The 25,775-nt window shown below is 37.7% G+C and overlaps 1 protein-coding gene across 1 annotated transcript; it reads right to left on the bottom strand.

Moving 5' to 3' along the window:
• Positions 1–1,745: 1,745 nt before the first annotated feature.
• Positions 1,746–22,822, bottom strand: LOC103151651 (serine/threonine-protein kinase DCLK2-like). The gene is made up of 16 exons (XM_007571826.2): positions 22,524–22,822; positions 21,183–22,188; positions 13,904–14,292; positions 10,835–10,961; positions 9,658–9,783; positions 9,304–9,392; positions 8,588–8,660; positions 8,265–8,370; positions 7,500–7,557; positions 7,189–7,308; positions 6,631–6,777; positions 6,429–6,562; positions 5,719–5,796; positions 5,378–5,474; positions 4,935–5,015; positions 1,746–4,831 (listed from the first exon to the last, which is right to left on the bottom strand). The coding sequence occupies exons 2-16, from the start codon at positions 21,610–21,612 to the stop codon at positions 4,706–4,708; spliced, it is 2,181 nt and encodes a 726-aa protein (XP_007571888.1). The 5' UTR covers positions 21,613–22,188; positions 22,524–22,822; the 3' UTR covers positions 1,746–4,705.
• Between the last annotated feature and the right edge of the window lie 2,953 nt (positions 22,823–25,775).

The raw sequence follows: 25,775 nt of genomic DNA, 5'->3' as shown, positions 1-25,775 counted from the left end.
TTGACTCATTTTATCAAAGGCATCTCAGGAAGAAAATGTTTTACCCAAAATTATCTACTGTATATATTTCAGTTATTACCATGTTGTGGCTGAGTTAAATGAACATGAAGCTCAGTCTCTGCTTTTTTGAAAAATTAGACCAATTTCCTTCAAAATTTGGATTTTTGTCACTTCATGCAAATGAAATTCAGTTTCAATCAATAATAATGAGGCTTGAAGTGATGTAAACACACACACATGCACACACACACACACACACACACACACACACACACAAACAAACAAACAAACAGGGCCCAGTAAGTAAAGCCACCTGAGTCAATCTGCTTGGAAAAATTCAGTTCAGCTACATCTTATCTTCGATCTCCACGTTGCACAATCCAACATTCAATAAAACATGAACACTGCATGTCAATAAAGCTTTATCTGTGATTTAAAGAGAACCGGCCTCAACGTTTCACTGGGAAGTTTACAGTTTACAACCAGAAGGACCAGAGAGTTGCTTCTCTACTTTTGGTTACCTGTCAGGGAGACAGAAAATCAGTAGCAAAAACAAAAAAATAAACTATTTACTGCAAACTAAAATATAAATGCAGATAATATTAACCATTGCTGCATACATACTTTAACCATTAAGTATTAGGGCTGCACTAAGAAAAAGTAAAAAATTTAATTATGAGAATAAAGTCATATGAGAATAAAGTCATAAAAATATGAGAATATAGCAATAAAATTACGAGCATAAAGTCACATGAGAATAGTTATATGAGATATAATATTTCAAAAATAAAGTTGTAATATTATGACTTTTTGTGGTAACACCACAACTTTGCTCTCATATTATTCTGACTTTATTCTCACAATTTCTTTATTTTAATTTCTTAACAAGGCCCTAATACTTTATTTTCTTTCAGTTCTGGATTCATGTTTTCTTTTTTAAGTTTTCAGTTTTCTACTTGAGAGTTTATCTGCAAAAGTAAATAAATTTGGGAAAACACTTTTTTTTTTTTTTTTACAAAGAGTTTGAAAAAGTAAAACATTTTATCAAAGATTCTGATGAACTGAATAGTTTTCCTCTCAGTTTTGACTCGGGCGTCAGCAGGACAAACAACAACAACAACAACAACAACTGAAGGCTCCTCTTGGTTTGGTATAAAGCAAAGAGAAAAGAATTAAGACCACTGGGTTCATAGCAGGCATAGAAGGTCAAAGGTCGAGGCGCCAATCCAGAGTTTGGCTGAAGTTTTTCTCCCAGGTGACAGCAGCTCAGAAAGACGGGCTTGTTAGAAACTCAATAACAAAAGTTTACGCAATTTTACACCCCAGTGATAAGCAGAGTGGTGAAGGATGGATGATAACAGTCTGAGCTCATCCGAAACTTTTACTCCCCAACTTCAGATACACGTTTCTGACTGAATACATTTAAGAAACTAAAACATTTGACTGCAGACAACTAAATGCAGCTAAAAATCTGTTTCCATCAGCAAAAATCAGATTTTGTTTTTTTTTATTTTATTTACATTTGTGCCTTGATGCACCTGATTCAAATCTCTTTGGCCATTATTAGGAGTTGTGTAAAACAGGGGTGTCCAAAGTGTGGATCGGGGGCCATTTTTGGCCCTAGAAATGATGCTGTTCAGCCTCTGATCACAAGTCAGACGTGGCAAAAACTAGGCCAACAAACAGAGAAAATAAGAATTTGAAAATGTTATGTTTCTGTTAAAAGGCAGCACTCCAAAGCCCTGTTTATGGTTTGGATCTTTAATGATGTACAGTCCATACAAATGTTTTAAGAAGGTAAAACTTAAAAAATAAAATAATAAATAAAAATCACAATTTTTGCATTTTAAATTAATGAATTTTGAGGCCTGCCAGTAGCTTAAATTTGCCATTTTTGGTGAATCAATTGGATACCACTGGACTAGTTCATGTAATGTTTAGCTGCTTCCCATTGTATAATAATTCAGCCTAAATTGTTCAGTTAAAGCCCAGTTTCTTCCAAATCTTTACTTCAATTGAAGCCCAGTGATGGAGGCTTTTTATGTGTCAAAATCAGCCCAAGAATGGCTGAATTTTAACGATTTCGATGAATTTGAATGTTTGTAGATTCAGGAGAGCCTCCAGCCAAACTCTGAGTGAGCGACTCCAACCAAAGGTCAAGGCCATGGAAAGGTTGCATCACTGCATCAGGTCAGTGCGTTTATTCAGACACTTTCTTTTCAAGTTTTATGGACGGGAACTGCTTCCCCATTGATGCAAACACCCATCTCAAAAGTTCCTCTTTCCCAAAAGCGAAAACATCAAACAGACACGCAGCTTTGGACAGACAATTTCATGGAAAGTGCAAATGGAGACGAACGTTAGTTGGATGTAACATGATTATAGAAAAGAAAGAGATTCATTGATGTTTGCTACCTTTCCTCACAGGTCATCACCAGAAACCCTGAATCCCAAATATCAGTTTTTTTAACTATCTAAATACTGAAATTACATTTTAAATGCCAAAATGGTTTATTAGTTATGTGAAAAATCATTTTCTTTAGGTAGGATTTTTTTTTGAGGCGTTGATGATGAGATTGTTCTTTTCATTTGTAACACTACTTATTCTTCAATCTGCTACTGTTTTCCTACTTCACAACAGACTCACACAGACACTGACGGACAGAACGGTATCTACAGTATTTACAGACTTACCCTTTTATCTAAAATGATATAAAGTGAGGAGAAGCAAAGAGCTCATCGTTTGCTGTGCCCTTAAGTTCAGTCCAAATGCATCTTTGAAGCGATGCTTGAACAGTTCAGGTGATAAAAATGGACGTCAGTCAGTTGAATATAAAACAAAACGTTTTAAAGTAGGTGAAGGTCTGAAGAAGCAGAAAACAGGATGACTGAGGCTGAATCCCATTTCCAAAGGTCAGATCAAATCTCTTTTCCAGACTAAAATGTCAATATTTTTTCATATTTTTCAGAATTATTACTAACAAAAGTATTTTATTGTCTCTGTAGTTTAAATTATAAAATTTGGCTTTAAATCCAGCCAGGTGGAGAAGAACCAGCAGGCTCTGCTGGCTTTTAAGCATTTTATTTAAAACCAAGCTCCTAATATTTACAGAAATCGTCTTATTTCAGGTGTACTAAGACATTTGTACAAGAAACTGGAACCAAAATACTTGGTAATATTTAGTGTTTTTGCAGTGCAGCCTGGATATGATGAATAGGAAATGGGATTCAGTTCAACAGATGTGTTTTGAGCTCCGACTTTTTTTTCTTGCTCATTATATCTTAATTAAAAGCCAAAATTCAGATTTGCTGCCTTCATTTTTCCAAGATTCTTCCAATCAACTCAAACTTCAGTTTATAACCAGACAAAATATATTAAAAAATTGTTCCTTCTGGAGAAATATTTCCAAAGATTCTGCATTATTTTTATAAAGATGGGAATATTCTGGTAAAAAAACAAAAACAAAACAAAAAAACGACTGGATCAGCAGCGCAGACAGGCACAGTGCTCAAATATCTCCTCAGCAGGTTGATGACAAGTAGAAGAAGACGACGACGTGAGTCTTCTCCAGGGAAGGAGAGACAAAAGTTGGACATATTTTCAGATAAATGGAAGACATCCTGGCTTGGCAGGAACTTCAGAGAAGGTTAGAGCCGTAAAATCAGTAAGGTCCGTTTAAAGTTCACTCCAGATCACAGCGTTTAACCAGGAAGCTTTGGTCCGTTCAGAGGCGTCGTGTGTTCATGGACGTCCTGCAGGCAGCAGGGCCGCCTGTTTTAACGGATCAGAACCGGACCGTGTGCAAAACCTTCTGGAGATCAATTGGCACGCGCTCTGGACGGTTACCAGGAGACAAACTGGATTTAATACTGGAGAGACTGGTCTGGGGTAAATAACCAGGAAACTCAGTCCATGTCAGAAGACCAGAGAAGGGGAGGAAATAAACTTTGGGTTCATTTTAAATTGTGCAAACTCGTTTGGTTTGCTGGAAATTAAAATAGATTTAAGGCTATTTTGTTTACCCAATTTCTGCAAACTTAAACATGAACTATAATAAACCTGATTTAGGGAAAAGAAACTAGATATACGATTAGTGATTGAGTTTCCATGGAAACAGGAACCAGAATCAAATGTCCAAACTGAGATAGTGGGCTTTGTTCAGTTTTTGAGAGCAAAGGCAAATTTCTCAAACTTATTTAACATTTCTGACCAGATCTGAGGGAAAATCCTGCAGATGTGGTGAATAAATCTGTAAGGATTCGTCTGCCTGTCAGTAGCTGCGTTTCCACTGATCAAATCATTTCAGTTATGCAAGTCATCTTTTTTCTGGAAACATGGCAAAATTTTCAATAAAAACCTTTTTTTCCCCAACATTAATGGGATACCAACAGTTTTGCACAGACATGAAATGGAAACGCAGCTACTGGACAGTTTGGTTTCAGATGAAACGCCACCTGGTCCCTAAGATGACGTTGGGAAAACTTCACTTTGTGTGTAATTCAGTTACTAGTTGAGCAGCAAAAATGTATTTGAGAATGTTTAATTTCATCTGTCTATATTTTAAAGTTTTACTTTCCTAGAAATGAAAGGGAGCCGGTTGCAGGCAAATGGAGACTTTAGGAAGATTATTTGGCTCCCAGTTGGTGAAGCCTCTCCAGACTGGATCGTGCTGGTTCCCTCAGACCAGTGGGACTGGGATGCGGCCTAAACCAGCGGTGAGGGAACTTGTTTCGTCTCCAGAATCGGAGACTCGCGATCCGACTCGTGCGCGTCTTCGCTGCCGTGATCTTCAGGGCCGCTCACAGCGTTGGACTCTCCCGGCGCCTCGTCCTACAAAAACAGGAACTTTACCACCATCATAAACACATTTCTACACAATAAGGGCCGAATCGCTGCAGCCGAGTGGAAAAACGTTCATCGTTATGTTTCTTACCGTCACCCAGGGGTGGGAGAGGACTTCCTCTGCAGTGAACCGAGCGTCGACGTTCACCTGCAGCATCTGACTGATCAGCATCTGAGGAGTGTCAGCAGTAAAACACTGGTCTGATACGAGATGTAATAACATCTACAGACGTCAGAATGGGATTTAGATTGTTTCTTTTAGCTTCACTTTGATTTCTGATCAGTTTTGTTGCCATTTTCTGCTCCGAATGACCAAGTTTTAGTCTAAAACAAACTAAAACAGACAATCATTTGTTTTCAGTTCTTTTTTTCTCAACAAGATATTAATGTACAGAGATTTTGACTGAATTTATGGTCATTTCAAAGAACACACAATGACTTGTATCCCTGTTATTGGGTTATTGATAAGCTGTAACCTTGGTTTACTTTAACAGGTTGATATCTGACGTTTATTTTTCCTAAACTGAGCCGAACCTTTGCTGATAGGCTGATGTTGTCCCAGTCTGGAGATGGAAACTCCAGCTTCCCTCTGAGGATCTGATCAAACAGTTCCTCCTGGACGTTATTCTCACTGCGGGACGTAAAGCAGATTTCTGTTAGTACAGACACAAATAAAACACACTGTTGTTAAAGTTACAAAAATATGCAAATTTGTATTGAATCTGTTGAAAAAATGACAAATATTCCAGTTTTTCCCACCAACTCAAACATAAAATAGGAAACAGTCATAGTAACATGAAGCCAACACAGGATGATGTAAATAAAAACATTTATTAATAATTTCCTGGTTAAAGTAAAACGTTGCGTTTACTGACCTTCTGAAAGGTGGGAATCCACAGAGCAGGATGTAGGCGATGACTCCAGCCGCCCAGATGTCGACCTTCAGACCATAACTAGAAGAAAACATCAACATTACTGGCTGTTTATGAACTAATGGGAAGATTTACTCACAAAAATATGGAAAATAAACAATCTAGCAAAACACAAAGATCAAGAAGAAATCCAATAAAAATGTGTGACTTGCATAACTTTAGAGTAGATTAAATCCAAATAAAATCTTCACAAAGACAGGATGTTATCACTATGAAAAGTATTTATTGCACATTTAAGACATTTTTCTTTTGATTAACAAGACGGGAGATCTAAAGAATCTTTATCATTTCTGTCGCATAATAAAAACATCCAGAAGCAAATAAATAAATTTATAAAGGAAAAAAAGAAAAAACATCCATGTTTTTCAGTAGGTTTAAAAAAATATTATTTCATTTTTAGTCTCTGTAAATCTGAACTTTTAGCTTAAATAGGTTTATTAAAAACCAATGAAAACTATTTAATTTAGCAGCTTTAGAAACGATTGTTGGATCTCTTTGTATAGACGCAGTAAAATTAAAAACTAAAATCAACCATCCAGAACCAAAAAATGGATAAAGAATATCATCAATTAATGAATGGGAAAAAAAAGATCTGAGAAATTCAAAGGAGCACTGGAGGAACTGGCCGTTGTGTTTTACTTCCCGTCTCTCACCCGGTCTCGGCGATGATCTCCGGCGCCACGTACGTCGGCGTGCCGCAGACGGTGTACAGCGGACCCTCCACCACCGTGGCCAGACCGAAATCCCCCAACTTCAGGGACTTGGTGCCGTCCGGATACTCGCACACCTGCAGAACGAAAGCAGAACTGAGCGCCGCAGAGCTCAGGTTAAAGCAGAAGATGATGCGCTTCGCACCAGCAGGTTCTCTGGTTTGATGTCTCGGTGCACGATGTTCATCCGGTGCAGATACTTGATGGCTCCGGCCAGGTTGAACACCATGGCGCTGGCGTCTCGCTCGCTGTACTTGGTGGACGAGGTGATGGCGTCGAAAAGATCGCCGCCCTGAAGGAACCAGTTAAACGTGGAGAATGGAGCTTTTATTTAATCATTCAGTAATGATTAAACAATGAAAAAAACAATTAATAACACATTGAGAAATTTCTTATTTGTTTAATCTAAGCTTAATATTATCAGTTTATTTAGTTTTGGATTTAAAAAATGTATTAACAGTATAAGATCTGATCCTGGAAAATGCATGAAACAGACAAAAATACAGAAATGTGCCAAAAAATTTTGAGAAATATGATTTTTTTAAAAATCTAAGCCTAATATCAATATTCCTTCAGTTTCTGACAGAAAAAACAAAAAAAACAGTAACGCTAAAAAAATCTGAACATGAAACGACTTTTTTTCTCATTTAAAGGTCTGATATTGGTGGCTTCAGGGTCAAAGGTCAGAGGTCAATCAGAGGACCTTAACGAGCTCCATGACCAGGAAGAGCTGCGTTGGCGTCTCGTCCACCTCGATCAGCTGGATGATGCTGGGATGCCGGACCCGCCTCAGAACCGCCACCTCGTTCTCTATCAGGTGCTCCTGCTCAGAGAAACGTTTTACCCAGAAAACATTTTATTCTGCTAAACCAGATAAAAAAGTTAAACACAAACTGATGTATTTAAGCAGCTTGTTAGTTTTATGAGAATTCGGTTTGTTATTAGTTTGGATTGTTGCAGAAGAGCGATAATAAAACTGTTTCTTGCAGAGTGAGAGCTGGAAGCAGCAGCTACCTTCCCGCAGCATCGAGCTTTATCGATGATCTTCAGAGCGAACTCCTGTCCCGTCGACCTGCGGAAAGAAACGAGCAGGAAGAGTTAAAACCTCCAGCTGATCAATCATTTTACTCTCATCAATCAGCAAATCCTAAGTTTAAGCAGATTAAATGAGTTTTAATTCATATATTTGGCAGAGAAAATGGATTAAAACTGACAGATTATTTTAGTTTGTGTATCAATTATTCTGATGATTTATTGATTATTTGGTTGTAGATTTTTCATTTAAGCCTTGTTATTAGGAATGCACATAAAATAATTTAGTTCGTTTTTAAATAATAAAACAGACATTAAATAAACTAAAATGCAAAGACAGTATTCCTTTAGTGAAGGCTTCATTATTTGTAGGAAACTGCAGCTGATAAAATAATAATTATGTATTTTTCTGTTTAACATCAATAAAGTAAAACTGATCTGGTGATCAATCTGTGGATCAATCAACTAATGACTGGATAAAAAAAGGTGATAAGTTTGTTTGTTTTTTACAACAATTGAAAATTTACAAAGGATTTTTTTATCTGAAATAAAAAATATTTTTCTTTTCTATAGTTTTGGCTGAATTACTGCTCTAAATGGCCTTTTTGTACTAAATTACTTATTTAATTACAAATGTGCAACAAAGGATTCTTAAAATGATTATTTTTGTATTTATCTAATTAGTCTTTTAATTTAAAAACATGAAAATCATCTAACTACTTCCATAGCGTTTAAAGTGAGGTTTACCTCTCCACACACTCCTTCACCACGGCAAAGTTTCCGTCTCCGATCACTTTTCCCACCTTGTACTTCTCGTTGATGGTGGAGGACGAAACGGATCGGTTTCCGTTCACTGAAAGAAAAAAATAATTATTTTATGAATAATAAGAAGCACTAAAAAAGCTAAACTCAATCTGCTGCTTCGTCTTCATCTGCGATGCTTCATCTCAAACATTTCCTGGATCTTCAGTGGATTTTTCTAATAATAAAGGCTAAAAACTGTCATGTTTTTAAGAAACAACTCAAAAATCTTCATTAAATTTCATTTTTACCACAATGGAAGCACAAACCTTCCTCTGCGTCGTCGTCCGGCTGCTCGGCTTCCCCGTTCACATCCGTGGAAGACGTACGGCGAGGCGAGATCTGACAGTAAGACAACAGATGTTAGGGAATAAAACCAGGTCAGATCCGAGGTAGTACTGTAGGAAATCTGAATTATAAACTGAGAAGATGTTTTTAGATTTTAATAGCTTTTTTTGAGTAAATGTAAATATATTTGTTGAGAAAGATCCACATTTATGAGCTGCTTCCTTTTTCAAAGCCATTTATAACTTCAAAACAATGAAAATTTGGGCTTTTTACCTGATTTTTATCATTATTTTTGTTGTCTATGTGATGAGGTTTTAGTCATTTTTCTTAATGCTTCATAGTGTTTGTAATTTGATGCAAAATAAAGGTGATAAACTTTTAAAGGAAACAGGACAGAAGGAAGAATCACTCTTATGTAGGAGAACTGCAGTAGCTTCCTGCAGCCACCAGGGGGCAAACTCTGCTCATCTCTTTTTACTTTAGCAGCAGAAGAAACAGAATCTGACCTTCCTTATTCTGAATATGGAAGAGATTTTCTTCCAAGTTTCTGCTGCAGAAACAGTTCAACACTAAACTCTTTCAGGTTTGTCAACTTAATTTAAATCAGTTTAATTTGAATTAAACTGATTTAATTCAGTTTTTCCAGGAAAACAATCTGAGAGGAAACTAGTTTTGAAACATAAATCGTCCCTCTGACCTTTAAGTTGCGTCGTGTCCCAGGACTGGTGGGAGACGGACTGGACCTGTTGGACTTTACAGCCGACTGGGATCCTGACACCTCATTGGCTGCATGACGGAGAAAAGAGCGATCTGATTGGTTAAAACGTGTTCGTATGTTTAAAGTCACCGAGTCGTTTTAAGATCCATAAAACAACTGAAAGAAAACATTTAATCAACTTCAAACTTTCTAAACGTATCAGTATGCCCAAAATATACAACTCAATGGTTGGTTGGATGGTTGGATGGTTGGTTGGATGTTGCTCTTAAACCAATAAGCTCCTAAACTGGTTCTTAAACCTGTGTCTCCATGGTAACCGTCCTGGTTCCCCACCTGAGCCCGGCGACTTGGTCCTGGATAAACCTTTGGGTGGAGTCCTGGAGGAGGAGAAGCCGGAGCTGCTGGGAGTTTTGGGGGTTTTCTGAGGAGCAGCTGGACGAGGCGTCTTGGTCCTGCACTCTGGAGACGGACAAATGGACAGATGGACGGTAAAGTTGGTTACTTTTGTATATGTTTCATGTTTCTATCAAAAGTAGGTTTTAAATTTTCATGTAGAAACTCTTCAGGTTTTGTTGATTTTCAATAGGGGCTGCTGTAAAACCAGGAGAGATTCACCGATAAATCAGCCATGATTTTCTAAACTTAGGATGGATCAGCCGAAACTGATCATCTCTGAAAATCAGCCACTTTGTCCTTTTACTCAAGCGTCACATCGGGACGTTCTGCTGATAGCCGCCCCGCTGTGGCCAGCTTAGCGACTTTGTTGATTTATTTAGTTACTTTCCAGACAGAAAAAATGGTATTGGCCAAAATTAGCTTTCAGAATCAGCAGGTCAGGATTTTTATAGGGGATGTTTTTGTTCTTCCATTTGGGTTTCTGTTGCTCATAAAAACAGTCCAAATGTTAAAAAAAAATTACACAGATGTTTTTTGAGCTGTTTCAAAAATGTCTGCCCGTTACCTAGCAACCTAAGTGGAACTCCAGTATGTTTGGTTAGCTGGAAGATGTGCTGTACAATGGCTGCTGGAAAAGACAAGTGTGTTGTTGACTTTCCATCCAGAAATCACTTGCTGCATTCTTGTTGATTGTAAAGGAGGCTCCATTTCTGCTTTTCAAAGCTGGAGAATTGTATAATTGTGCCTGTTTGCAGCTATTTAAGGTGTGAGTGTAAACGCCGAGTTGGCCTGTAGCAGATTATTTGGATTTAAAATGACAGGAGGCCTTAAAACAAATGAATGAGAATGAGTTTGTGCAAAAAATTTTATTTTCTTGTTTTGTGTAGGCCATAAACCTATCCTAACCTGTTCAACGAAGCATAAAACGTCACCTTTAAGAAACCTTTCATGTGTTTTAAGCTCCATGTTCACTCTGATGTGCAACACTGTGGAATAACCTTGTGTTTTATAACACTGAGGGCCAAAAATATTCTAGATATCCAGAATATTTCATCAGATTTTGGAGATAAAGGAGGAAAAAATTCAGCCTTGAGTCTGTGTTTCTGATCCTCACCGCTCACGAAGGCCGCTGTTTTCCCAGAATGCGTCAGAACAAAGTCGTCCTGCGCGTAACGAAACTTCTCCGGCCCGCACGCCATGAACACATCGTCATCCCCGAAGAAATCCTGCAGACAGGTCAGCTGCACACACACACACACACACACACACACACACACACAGTTAGATTCAGTGACTGAGGGATTTCTTTTCTGAGCGGAGGACAGATGGGAATATTTAAATCATGTCTGCAGCTCTTCAGCAGCTTCTGACAGACAAGAAACAAACAACGGCCTTGAGGATTACAGACAAAGTGTTCATCAACACGGATCTATGCAGACGGAGAAACGGAGAGAGAGAGGAGAGGTGAAGAAAAGAGGGATCAGCAGAGGCATGAAAGGAGGGATTAAACGGAGGGAAGCTGCAGCAAAGTTCACACCAGGTCCTGAGATAAACTGTCAGGATTTACTGCGATAAAATATAATATTTAGTAACTTTGTTTAATTTTGTACAGAACACTAAAGACTGGAACTGGAAGACATTTTAAATGTCCAAAATAAAACTAATAATAATGAATAAAATAAAATATCAACCAAAACCAAAAATAAAATAGATTAAGTGTTAAAACAAAGTTAACATGAATAGTGATTTATTGGATTGGGTGTAAAATTAAGTTCATACTTCTACATGCTACTCTTCAAACTAAACCAAACATAATGAAAATAATGCTAATCTATGGTTCAATATCTAACAAAATCACCTCAACTTAAACCAAATTTGGCCTAAAAATGTGAAAATATTTGAGTATTTCATTTTGCTAATTAAAAATGTGATTCATTATGAGCTATATTATTGAAATTATGACATTAAGGGATGTATTAAACAGTAAAATGACATTAAATGTTGTATTAGACAGTTAGCTCCTGGCTAACTGGGTTCGTCCCCTGAGTTCAGGAGCTTTTCTGTCTGAAAGGTCCATAAATCAGAATTAAGTGGCTTAACAGGAAGGTGTTCAGGTGTAAGCAGAGAGAAAACGGTGAATGTTGAGCCTCTCCAGAGAAATGAAGGATTATATTTGTCTCTGCTGAACTCTGAAAAACCTTCACTTTCTGTAAAAGCTCATTTTACACAGCAGAGGTTCAGGTTCCCACGTTTGGTGCTGATCGTTTTCATTTTCCCTTTGGATCAATAAAGTACTTTCAATTGAATTGAATTGATTCTGCGCTACGAACTCATGCTAATGCTATTCTGTTTCCATGGCAACCGCGACTCCTAACGATTCCGGAACTGGACAACTTTCCACGTGCCGGTTCCTTGGCGAGCCGGTTGCCATGGAGACCACAATGCAGGGTGAGAGATGGCGTTTCTCTCCAAGCAAGCTGAGACGTGAGGACACACACACACACACACACACACACACACACACACTTTGGCCTTGCTGCATTCATGCTGAGGCCGACAGAATAAAAGCTTTCATTGGGACTGAAGTGCCTTCAAAATAAAAGTCCCAGTTTAAAGAAAAAAAAAAACAATCAGCATTTTTATTTTAAAAAGAGAATTTAATTAATGTTTTTAAATGGTAAAAATTGTGAGTTTTATGTGACTCATATAGTTAAATGTTTTAATATTTTATGAAATTAGATGAAAGGTTTAATTTGAAAAGAAGAAACTTTGCTATTTAAACCAAGAAAAACAACTTTATGTTGGTTCGATGTTGTGATTTCAAACTCCATGAAGCCACTTAATGTTTGAAACATAAATACAAGATAAATACAAATATAACCTTTAATTAAAAAATATTTTTTTAAATGCGTATTTCTGTTTAAACCATGTTTTAAATAATTTACTAAAACACTAAATTTCTCCTCAGATGCATATTTTTTAATTCTAGGAGCTGCATTGAAATATTAAACTAATTTAAATTCAGGTCAGATGTGTCTCTCTGTGCATCCATCATCAACCTTTTACAACAAAAACTAAAAATTAAAAGTAAATATGAATTAAATCCCATTTAATCCCAATAAATTCACAACAACTTTACCTAAATGTTCCTATATTTCAGTTAAAATCAGCCTGTTTAGCTCTGCATATATTAAACATTTCCATTTCAGAACTCTTCCATTAAATTTCAATACATGGAAAACCACTAAAAAACTTTTTCTTTGCACTTTTTGCAGCATAGACATGCATAAAACCTCAACAGCAACATTTTAATGTGAACAAAAATTATTTTAAAGCTAAAATTAAACAACTGTTTCAAGGCTGCAACCCAGGATGCTTTTATTTTGAAGGCAGTGAACGCCGCTTTATTATCCTTAAGTGGATGCTGCATCCACTCCGACACAGTCAGGGTGTGTTCATCTCTGCATGACTCAATAAAAGGTTTTTTCTTCGCTCAGATCCGAGCTGCGTTCACAACAACAAACGGCCTTCAGTCAGTTTTCTGCTGCCTCTGCTTTCCTTCAGCTTATCTGCAACTTCAAATAAAAACCTGCCTCTGTCCAAAAATAGCTCTGCCGGTCGGCCTGCGATAACTTTAAATCCTCGCACCAAAACGAGCTGCAGAGCGGATCAGAGTGTTCAACAACTGGACTTTAGCTGACGGCTGCAGTTCTGCTGAGCGCCACAGAACGACCCGAGCCGTAAATTAGCGGTTCTGTTGAGGAGTAATTCTGTAATGCGCTTTAATTTGATTTCTGGCTCGACTCAGACGGCTTTGTTCGATTCTACTTCACCTAATGGGAATCACAAGCTGCTGCAAATGCTAAAGTTTTCCTGAATAAAACAGAAACGCAGTGAAAGAACCATAAAATCAATAAGTTAGACGATAAAATGACACAAATTATGACATTTCATAAGATTAATGTTTGCATTTTTAAAGAAAATAATGCAATTATTAAATATATTATATCATCATCTCGTTTGGTGAGAAATAATTGCACATTTTGTTGAAAAGTATGCAAATCTAACTGTAGTTGTAGCTTTATTCATAACTGACACATTTTACTGTCTTTGTTTTAAATAAGCTGCTGATTTGAACAGATTTCCTGATCTCTGGGTGGAACCGTAAAGTCAAGCGCCCCACCTGCTTCCCGTCCAGGGTGTAGAGCCTCTTCACGGCCCCAGAGTCCAGCTTGATGGCCTCCGTAATGTCGGCCAGCACCTGTTCGAAGGAGTGCGCCGTCTTCTTGTTGAGCAGGATCCTCACCGCCTTGCGGGGCTTCACGCCGCTCCGGATCACCGTCACCAGTTTGGGTTTGATGAAGTCTTTGCTCTCCCTGCCCTCCCGACCTTCGGGCCGCTCTTTGGCGACGGCGCTGGCGGTCGTCGACACGCTGGTGGACGCCGTCGGGGTCCGGCTGGAGGCGGACGTGGCGGTTCCAGAACCGGCGCCGGGCTTCCAGCTCGGGACGGAGATCTTGGTGTAGTCGACCTTCCGGTAAGGTTCGTTTGAGGCGCAGACGTAGCACTCGCCTGGACGGGAAGGAGATAAGGATGACGCATTTAGAGCAAAATATCAACGAGAAAACGAGAAAATTTACTGCTTAGATAAATCGAGTAATCATTTGTTTGCAACGGCATATTAGATAGGAAAAAAAGGAGTAAATTCAAGCCAAAAAATCAGAAATTTTGAAATTAATCTCAGAAATTTTCTAAAGAAAAATTCAAATGTCAAATGTCCAAAATTTTCCAGTTTTGAAACTCAAAACTTTGATTAATCCTAAAATTTCAGAGATTTTTTTCAGCAAATTTTCAACTTTTTGAACTCATAAATTTCCTTGTTTTCTGGAAACTTTATCAGATTAATCTAAAAAAAAATAAATCTGGAAAATTTACTGGGATTAATCTTAAAATTCCTCAGGGTTTTTTTTCTAGTAACTTTTTTATTTTTCCAACTCATAATTTTCTTGTGTTTTCTAGTAAACCTCTGAAAATCTCAACATTTCAGATTTTCTTTCCAGCAAATTTTCCAGTTTTGAAACTCAGAAATTTGCAAGTTTCTTCTAGAAAACTTCCAAGACTAATCTCAAAATTTTCTTGTTTTTTTCTAGAAAATTTTCAACTTTTCAGGCTCATAAATTTCCTCGTTTCTGAGATTAATCCCAAAATTTCTGTTTTTTTTATGTAAATTTATTCTACTTACGTCTTCAATGCCCCTAATATGTCGATACCAGAGAAAAATTATAACTTTACATAGAAAAAAAAAACATGATGCTGTATTCCTACAGTACTTTTGTATGAATATCTGCCTGTTAATAAGGATCAACTGTTTCACATATTTTACTCTTTCTTCTTTTATTTTTCTTTTCTGCAGCCTAACAGGTTCCTAATTTATTTAATTTATTATAATGTATGAACATGTCTAAGTTTACGAATGTGGAAAACCACAATTTCTGTCCGATTTCTGTCTGTATTTAATACAGCTGCCACAAAATAATAAATAATAAATTCAGCGTATGTGGACAATTTTATCTCTTTGTCCTATGGAAAGATGGTCGGCCCTCTTGATAAACTCAGGTTTTTAAGAAAGTTATCAATTAATCAACTTTAGATTAACTCATTAATCAATACTTGCATCCCTGACGTATAGGGAAAACTACAGATTAGCCGACATGTTGAACTACGAGGCAGTTGATTGAAGACAAAGTGACAGCAGACGTCAGATCAACTCTCCTGCTCTGTGAAGGACACATCAGTCATCACGTCACGTTCAAGATCCAAGCAGAAAGAGAGAAACTAACATTATAAATCCAGGTAGGTAATTAAAACAAAGAGCAAACCACTTGGCTCCTATTTCTACCACTATTGTTCTGCAGATTTTCTCCTTTAACGGAGACGTTGCCTCTGCTGCAAGAGTCGCTCAGCTCAGGATTTAACTGGCCGATTAATAGCAGGTTACAAATAACAGCCTGAGAGCAGCAATTACACGCAGCGACATGCAGCTCGGTCGGCCAATCAGCGTTAAGCACCGCACCGCGAGCAGGACGTGCAAAATATCTGGTTTAATGGAGCAAATATTAAAGCTGAATGTTAATCTGCAAATTATCACCAGACTGATGAACAGCTTCAAGTCGCTGTTAGACTGGAAGCTGCAAAAAAGTATATTTTTCATTCTGAAACGAGAAATTAGAAAAAAATTACAGTTTCCTTGCAGTAGATATTTCTGTACGTTTTTTAAAAAACTTTTTTAATAATGTCATGTAGATTTTGTAGTTTAAAATCTACCAGCATTGAACAGAAATCCATTTCTTGTCTCTTGGTGGGAAACTCAAGTAGCAAGGTAGAGCCACACAGACAAAAATATAAAAACAGAATCAAGAATGTCACACTGCACAGAAACAGCAGGATTACAACCTAAAATACTCTGCAGTCACTAAGACAGAATACTCCGATCCAAAGAAATGCGCAACAGAGTGAAATTATTTCTAAAAAATGTACAAAATGTGCAACTATTTAACAAAAGTGACAATAAAACTGTGCAAACAACAAAAATGTCCAAATGACAGCAGGGATTGAATTTAAAATTAGAAAAACTGCAAATGGCATCAGAGATGTTAAGACTTTTTGAGTTTGTTGGGATCAGTGATGGTTATAGAGTCCAGCAGCTGCTGGGAGGAAATATTTAATTTAGCAGGACCGACGGCAAAAATGTCCCTTTAGGAGCATAAAACTTGTTATTCCCTCAACCAAAGTCAACGGTTAGCATAAAGGAAGCTCAACAATATGTAAAACCGACAGAACAACCAAACCAAAAGACTAATGCAGGTTTATCTTCCTCCTCTTCCTCCTCCTCATCTCTGTATCTGTCATAGTTCTGCCTCCAGACGCCACACACACACCTTCCCCCCCTCCAGGCTTTGTTCAGTGACCTTGTCTCTCCATGCGCCGACTTTCACTCTGTGATTCAAATGAGCTGGACAGGATTGCTCTGGGTTGTTATACAAACCGGGCCGATTCAGCCGGGACACCAGAACATCCTGTGTTAAAAAAAGACTGGATGGGAACCAAACATTTAGGCTGCGTTCACACCAACCCTGTTAGTCCCTTTTAATCACACTTTAGTTCCTTTGCCTAGAAAGTCTGATTCGTTTGGGCCAAAAACATGAACTCTGGTCCATCTAAAAACCTCAGCCTCAGTTTGGTTGAAGTGAATTCTGGTCCAGTTCGAATGTATATATAAGCGACATATAAGCGAACCAGAGACGGCTCCAAAACTCCATTCATGTTTACATTTCGTAAAGAAGGAAGTGGCACGCGCTCTTTTCTTCAGAGATTTTTGTGTCGTTTTCTTCAGTGGTTCTTGGTGCAGCGCCCCCACAGGCGAGGAGGGGAACAGGTTTTTCAAATGGTTTGATTAATTTGATAAAGAGAACCACAGCAGCAAAAAATTTAACAAATGTTGCAATTTTGGCCCCAATGAAACCAGATCTACTGGACTATCAGGTGTGGAAACATTCTTAGGCTACGATCACACCAGCCCGTTTGCCTAGAACAGGGGAGCCCAAGTCCAGTCCTCGAGAGCTACCATCCTGCAAGTTTTAGAAGTATCCTTACTCCAACAGACCGGGATCAGCTCTACAGAGGCCTGATAACGAGCCATTCATTTGATTCAGGTGTGTTGAAGCAGGGATGCATCTGAAAGTTGCAGGATGGATGGTAGCTCTCGAGGACTGGACTTGGGCACCCCTGGCCTAGAAAGTCCAGTTCGTTTGGGGAGGTGTGAATGCGTAATCGAACGCTGATGTGGACCAAATAAAGCAAACTCTTGTCCGCCTAAAAACCTTTTGTCTTTTGCCAAAGACAAAAGAGAAATCCTTCAACCACTAAAATCTGATGCCACTCCATTTTAGTTTACATTTCATGAAAAAGGTTTTCTTCAGACTTTTTTGTGTCATTTCTTGTTGCGGCGCCTCCACAGGCGAGGAGAGGAACAGGTGTTTCAAATGGTTTGGCTCATTTGACACAGTGCAGTGTGAAACTGAGTGAACCACGGCAGCTGAAAATGTAACAAATGTTGCAGTTTTGGTCCTAAAAAATTTAGTCTTTTCGACTCTCAGGTGTGAAAAAACCCTTAAATTTTGCTGCCATATTCCATTTATATTCCATTTTCCTTCTCAGAAATGCTGCTTCTTACAGCTTTTCACGGATTACCTCCACATTTTCTGACCATAAAACATGCTGAGGTGGAAAGCAGCCAATCATTCAACAGAATGCCTTCATGTTTTTCCAGAGAGAAGTTGTAAATGATGCATTTCCCACTTTGGACTCGGATTAAATCCGTCACGGTCCATTCTGCGTGTTAAGTGCTCAGAGTGACGCGTCTGTCTTTTAGAGCATCTCCGGCTGAACGGCTTCCTGCCACTAATGTTCATTAGAAGACCTTACAGCCAGTCCAACATCAATATTGATGATAAACTGCTGATACTAAGCTGCTGCTGCTGCTGCTGCTCGGTTTCTCTCCAAGTCGCTTCAGGCAACAGAAGACATTGGAGACGTTGGTAAAATTACCCAAACATATTATTTAATGTCTTCAACTCTGAAAGACATTAAGCTCTGGAAGCTTTTTATCACATTTACAGTTTAATCATTTTATTTATATCTCAGTTTTGACAAAGAAGTTTCTAAAACATTTTGAATTCAATGTGGAAATTTAACCCGCCCGAGTCGAGGAATGAATATTAATGGCTGGGATCCCCTGAGACTTCCTGTATTGATTAGGAAATACTTCTTCCTCCCTTGATGTACACAGACATAAATAATTCAAGTGTGTTTGCAAAACAAACACAGGTAAAGAGCAGGATGGCAGGGTGCAGGCCTGATGATGAACCAATCGGATGTTATCAATCAATATTATGGGCAGTTAAACTGGTGATAACAGCAGAGGAATTTGGCCACAGAGGAGAAAATGTTTGACATGTTTCAGCTGTTTACATGCAGATGGAAATAAATCATAGTAATGAAGAAAATAGTTCAAGATCTCAGGTTATCATTTAAAAAGATCTTCAGAAGTACAGATTATTTAGATTCTTAAAGGTTTTCATATTGGTTTTTCTTATAGTTTTCATTAGAAACTGATTATTTTGTAGTTTTTTAAGATACAAAGCTAATCAGAAAGGCTGTTGCTGACCTGGAGAGTTTCTTTGGAGACATTTAGAGCATCCGTGGTCCACAAAGTAGCGTTATCACAGATCCTTCCTCTTAGGATTAGTAGACTTTAATAAACTCAGTCAGGGCTCATTCCACCTGCTTTGGTTTGTTTTAATCGTCTGTTACTGTTTTTAAGCACAAATATTCATATCTTCTACATTTTCTTTACACTACCAGTTGCACATTTCTTTTTGAACAACATATTAGGAGTTGGAATTTATTATATCGTTCCTTTATTGTGAAAGAATATAGATTTACATTTATTGTTGTCTTGATAAATTTCAATTACTGATGTTAAGAAAAACTGACTGAAATGTTATTTTTACTATTTGCTTAACTGCTTGCTCCATTTGAGCATCATTAAATTTAAAGATATGAATAAATGCAGTTAAAAAAATGCAGGTTAGTGACATAAATGACATTTTGAGTATTTGTGTTTAGGGCGCTACTGAATCCAAGCCATACAGTTACCTAAATATAAGCCATAAATAGCATTTTTATTGCCACAAAATATTGCAATAAAATTCAAAGTCCACATCACCACCATGGCAATTTAAGCAAACTTTAATAACTGTACAGCAGATTTTCTCTTATGCTGTACACTGTAGTTTACAGTCAGTGTAAACATGCTCACCTTTAACTTTAGATAAATCTAAATTTTCCCGTGTTCCTACATTATTAAATGAAAACCATGTGCTACTTTTGGGGTTAAAGGTGAAGTCATTGCAGATATCACAATGCTTTTCACTCATGGTGCAAAAATGCTAACGATCAACATTCCTGCCGTCTTTAAGATTCCCTGCAGATGTTTAGCACACAAACAGAACTGACTGGAACCTGGAGGCTTAACTTTTGGTTTGGTTCTTACACAGTCTGTTTGAAAAACATTTTTAAAATCTTTCAAAGCTCAGTTCTTACACTGGTGGAAACAAAGAACTCTACCTTTACTATTTGTATTGGTTGAACGACTATGTTTTCACTGCGGCTGTTTAAAAGCTGCAGGTCCAACCAGACTCTGGTACTGATGTCTCAGTTCATGAGTCAGAGTACCGGATATGTTGCTTCCAGATATCCGTAACACATGTTGCACCATGTTGCCCAAGGCTGCACTTACATGCACCACTTTCTGACTGACTCTACCTAACAGTTTAGTGATGGTGAGTAGATTGATTTTACTGATTAATCAAATTTTTGGTTTTTGAAATCATGAATAGTTCTGCTAAAATTATGCCTCCTAATTAAACAATTTACGAAATTGTAGCCTTTCCCTAATCACAGACGGGATTATCAAGGCCACTTTTTGAAAATATTTGTGACGTCTTTTTTTTCTTTTCAGAAAAAAATGTTCTTCTTCAGCAAGATAATGCAGGTGCACTAAGACCAATATACTTAAGGAACGACGCCTAGTGGTAAACAGTGGAACAACACATCCTATGTGGCTTCATTAATAAGAGTTCTGCCGCCCCCCGGCCCGATGCCGACTTGTTCCGCTAGTGCTGTGAGCTAATAATAAATTAGTGTTGGGCAATAAATCAATAATATCTATCACAACAAACGTGATCAATATCAATAGATAATATCTTAGATACAACGTTCAATAATTTCACTGAACTTTGAACCAGAACCGCACAGCATTCTGGGGGATGTAGGCAGAGAAAAGGCTTTAACAGCTCAACCTTTTACTCTTTGGTTACCTAGCAACCCACTCATTCTTTGGTTACCTAGCAACAACCTGTTCAATAACTTGCGCAGCAGAAGTTTCAGGTTTTGCGCCTCATAACTGCATAATAATTAAAAAAAACAACGGCGAGACAAGACGAGAGAAACCTGAAAGACTAAAACTGCTTGAGAGGAAACTGGAAAAAACAGGAATGGTCATGTAACCAGTTTGGCAGTATTTCAGAAATTTAAACAAACAACAACAACAACAAAAAATCAATAATTATCCATTTTGACTGATATAAAAACGTGATATCAAGATTGATCTGTTCTTCGGCCATATTGTCCAGTCTTATAATAAACACCTGAAGCCCCTCAAGTCCTTCAGACGATGATGGAAACATTGTGACATTTTGAAATGAGCCAATACTGTCATCATAATCCTAAGTATCATTCACACTAAGCAGAAATCAAGATGAATACCTTCAGCTTACCCTACTTAGCCTTAGTTGAAATATCAGAAACCCAATCCTTCACTACAGGAGGATTAGTCTTACCTTCCACCAGTTCGTCCATACTGATGATCTTCTTGTTGCCATCTATGGTGTAGATTGTACGAACTCCTTGCGGCAGATGAAGGTTGTCTGCTAACGACCGAGTAAGTTCCATCAGCAGCGCGTCGTACGACCGGAACCGGTCACTAGAAACGGCGTACACCAGGCCCTTGAAGTACCGATCCCCGTTGCGGTAGAACCGGACCTTCTTGGCCCGCTTCTCTGAGGTGAGGGCCTGCAGGGTGCGGGTCCGGTAGTAGCTACAGTTGGCGCTGTGGGCAGGACTGGGAACCAGGCTGCTGCCCCTGGAACTGGGGCCGGACCCCCCACCGCTGCCGGTGGAGTCATCCCGTTTGGGTCGGGTGGAGCGGCCCCGGCGGACCTTGTTACGTTCGTCGAAATGCTCCAACTCAAGGGTCTTACTGAGAGACATGGCGAATGAGGTTACAGTTGCACTCAGAGTTCATCCGATTTAAGATTCATATTCCAATACACCAAAATGAGTCAATTCTTGATCAAGTGGTCCAAAACCAGTTCAAGAGGCCTTCTATTCCCATTCAAACCAGTCACATTTGGTCCTCAAACAGTATCAAGTTTGACAAAATCCAGTTGTGATATAATGTCACCAGTTCTGGTCCAGTGGAGTTCAGGAATTTGTCTTCACATCAGGGTTAGTGTAAATCCAGTGGTTCGCTACCAAAGTGGACCTTAAAAATGCTAAACTAAGAATTTGATATATTGTTGTTGGGCCAATCAAGAACCTCAGAGTTCTAGATGAACACTAAGAAGACCTGCCAGTCATCTTAGGCCTCCTATATTCAATCCCTGAGGCTAATTCACTGCAGTCTCACTGACCCAACCATAACCTCAGTTGTCTGGCTTTCGAACAAACCAAGTGAAACTAGTCCTGCTTTAAACCCAAATCAATAAACCATTATCACTCTGATCCAGTCCATTTTGGGGCTTTTTGGCTCAGGTCAAAGTTTAATCCTCAGTGTCCCGTCCATCCCTGGAAAAAAAGAGAAAAAGACAATCAGATGGTTTGAACTGGCAATACAGAATCCCCCAAAATCATGTTGGGTTTTTCTCTGCTAAATATTACCACGACATGATATTTAATCTGTTGCTTTTTAAAAAGAACAGTTAGGTAAAAATGGGTTGGTTTGTCCACGGATCAGGAGGACATCCTGTTGGGAAAACCCATTTAAATCAAGAACAAAATGCTGGGATGATTATAAAACCTGAGTACAGTTTGTCTCTCTCTTCATTTCATTGATTTGATCCATCAATCCGACCCGCTGCTGCTGCTAAGCTGCTGACAGACAGACAGACGGAGGTACCTACCAATAATGCCGTGAAACCGGTTTGTTGCTAAGGAGCCTTTCTCCTCTTCCTCCCCCCTTCTCACCGCCGCCGCGTTCCGGACCGTTCCGGCGGACCCAGTTCGGGCGAACCGCTGCGGCCGAGCCTAGCCGCGCCGGGCCTGCGAGTCAACCCGGGTCGCGGGGATGCAGCGGCGGCCGGTTTCACCTGCGGAGGAGCGGGATGCGCGGAGCGAGGCGGCGGACAGCAGCATGGCCGCTGCAGCAGAGAGGAGACACCGGCTGGATCCACCCCGCCCTCCCCGTCCTCTCCGCGGCTGAACGTGAACAAACGTCCCTCCTCCCTCCCTCTCCGGTCCCATTGTCTATCTCTCTCTACCGTCTCTCGCCTTTCTCTCCTTTGTCTGATTCTTCTTTTAATTAATAATCACTTTAAATGCAGGTATATATTGAGCAACACCACTAAATTTTAATACAGTAAATAAACCTTTCAATATTACATCAGCAAATCAAATTTAATGTTTACTTCAGTTATTTGTCCGTTTAACATTAAATTAATACTCACTTCTATTTTTATTTTTCATTCTTCTTTAAAAAAAAACCCCGCAATTCTTAGTAGAAATAAAATATTTTAACCAGAAGACAAAAGGATTTAGAACAGTAGCATTTTAGTGTAACAGCTCCCCCTGCTGGTGTACGCAAGTTAAAGACATAATAAAGCGTGTATTCAATTAAAGTGATTTTAATTATAAAGTCAATTATAGTTTAAATTGGGCTAAATTAACATTTTTCTATCTATTATCTATTAATGCATTCCAGTAATAGGGGGAAATATTTATTCCTTTTCTTAAAGATGGAGACACATCTAAAAAAACTAACTTCTGTATTTATTTACAAAAGAAGAAAAATGTTTGTATAACAGTTTAATAAAAAAAATCAGAATTCAGTAAATTAAATTACATTACACCTTACTGTTACTGTTAAAGTACATAAAGTACTTTATTTACTACTTTATGTATGGTCTTGTATTTATTTAGTTTTTCATACTAGCTGTAACAATTTGGAATTAACTTTATTTATTATTAATTATTTTATTATCAGTCTTTCAAATAGGGTCTTTCATTTATTTATTTTTTTCTATTGGCTTTAGTATTTAAGAAATGGATATTTAGTTATTTGTAATTTTCTGTTTTATTATTAGCATTAGGGTTTTATATTCCTCTCTGTGTGTGTGCGTGTGTGTGTGTGTGCGTGTGTGCGTGTGTGTGTGCGTGTGTGTGTGTGCGTGTTTTCAAGTTTACATCTTAACTATGTTGTAAATCATATTTAAAATAATTTGATGCAGATATTTCTTTCCAAATCTTTTATTTTCACCTCTGATGTTAATTTCTACAACTTTAATTTAAAAAATCATATTTTATTTGTTGGAAACATCAGAGTTGACTTATAACTATTGGCAAACCACCAACATGATTTACTGTATAATACAACTATGAGTTCATTAAAGCTAAATAGAAATAATCAGAAGTAAAAGCTAAAAAATGAGTCATAAATATTTCTGTTATATTAAATGGTAAATTAAGGCATTAAAGTGGAGGTGTGATAACTTATGTTGTTATGAAGTCAGGAGAAAATCTGTTATTTGCTCATAAGATTTGTTGCTGCAGTTAAAATAGAAGTTATATAAATAAAGTACACCCTCTTTTTTCTGAGGTTTTAAAATATAAACATCTTGATCTTTAAAAGTTTCATAAATCATTTAAACCTGATTCCACTGTGTCATTATTTATTAAATAAATGCAAAAACAAAGTAGAAAACATTTTTCTCCTCTAAAGTTTCCATTTATATTCGTCCCTTTTGAACAAATCAAATCAGCTTCACCTGGTCGTTTAGTTCCATTATGCTGCTGGGTCTGGATCACACCTGCTTCTTTTGTCTCATTTATCTCTTTTTTTTCTGGGACTTTTTTCTTTGTTATTATCCTAGATGAAGGCCGAGGCCCCACCCTGATCTGATGGGGGCGGGTTGACAGCTGGGGCCCGAGGTTGAAGAAAGGACACACCCTGAAACCACTGAAGCTTTAATGACAAGGTGCACAAACAATGATGTTCCAAAGAGAAAACAGCCTTTAATAAAATATAAACCAGGAAACACGTTTATGGATGATGTTATGAGGAATCTGTCTTCAGATTTGGTGCAAACTGAGAATAGAGCAATTAAACAGATTAGTAATAAAGAAGAAGAAGGTCTCACTTCAAATTTCAGCTTAAATGATCAGCAGGTAAATCAAACTCCTAGAATCTAAATTACTTTACAGTTTTGTTGTAATTAAGGTAACCGATCAGAAAACACTGGGTCTCATGGTTTATGTCTGGAAAACTGGATAAATATTAATAAATCCTCCACATTCTCGATTCATCTAAAGATATTTATTGAACATATGGCAATTACCAATGTAAAAACATAAACAGAAGGGATTTGGCAGACTTTATCTTCTTCATTAATTTCATATCCTCACTTTTTTTTTTACCAAGATGTAATTTTATTTTTTGAAAATACTTGTGATATTAATGTACTTGACTAGTGCATCTTAGTTTATTTCTTTAAGCTGTTATGTAACTTTGAAAATTCATCTGAATGTAAAATGAAAAATGAGTGACATTAAGGTAAACAATCAGAAACACAGAGACTTCACAAATGTTTTATAAATCATACAAGAGTAGAAAATGAATGAGGTGATACAGGTTGTTCCTTTAAGTTTGACTTATTTCAAGAAGGAACAGTTATTTGGTCAAATGCTGAACAAAACAAAACACCTTTTGGTTTGTAATGAAACAGAGATCTGAGCTTCTCTGAGCTAAAGCACCAAGTCACGAGGACAAAAAAAAAAACACACTTCCCGTTCAGGTATGAGGCAGACATTTCATAAAAGTTTTATAATTAAATTGTCTTCTTGCTATTCAAATAAAGTTAACACATCATGGTATGACACTTTTTCACTAAAACTGACATGAAAATGTTACATGCAAATATTGTGATCACAAACATTTCTCCAGCTGCTATGAAGATATGCTGCATCTTCAGTACCTCTCAGTTTTGGATCTTTTCAATTTTCTGAAATTTAGGAATACATTTGCTGAGCAAAGTTTATGTTTGTTTACGTTCCAGTTTTATAATTTTATCTGTTAAATTCAATGAACTCCAACCACAGTGAAAGCAAAAATAATATAAAATCAAAAATCACTTCACAACCAAATAGATAAAAAATGTAAA

Source organism: Poecilia formosa, unplaced genomic scaffold, assembly GCF_000485575.1.
Source record: "Poecilia formosa unplaced genomic scaffold, Poecilia_formosa-5.1.2 Scaffold288, whole genome shotgun sequence".
Taxonomy (NCBI): domain Eukaryota; kingdom Metazoa; phylum Chordata; class Actinopteri; order Cyprinodontiformes; family Poeciliidae; genus Poecilia; species Poecilia formosa.
The sequence above is the reverse complement of the archived record's forward strand: the minus strand, read 5'-3'. Positions and strand labels throughout refer to the sequence as shown.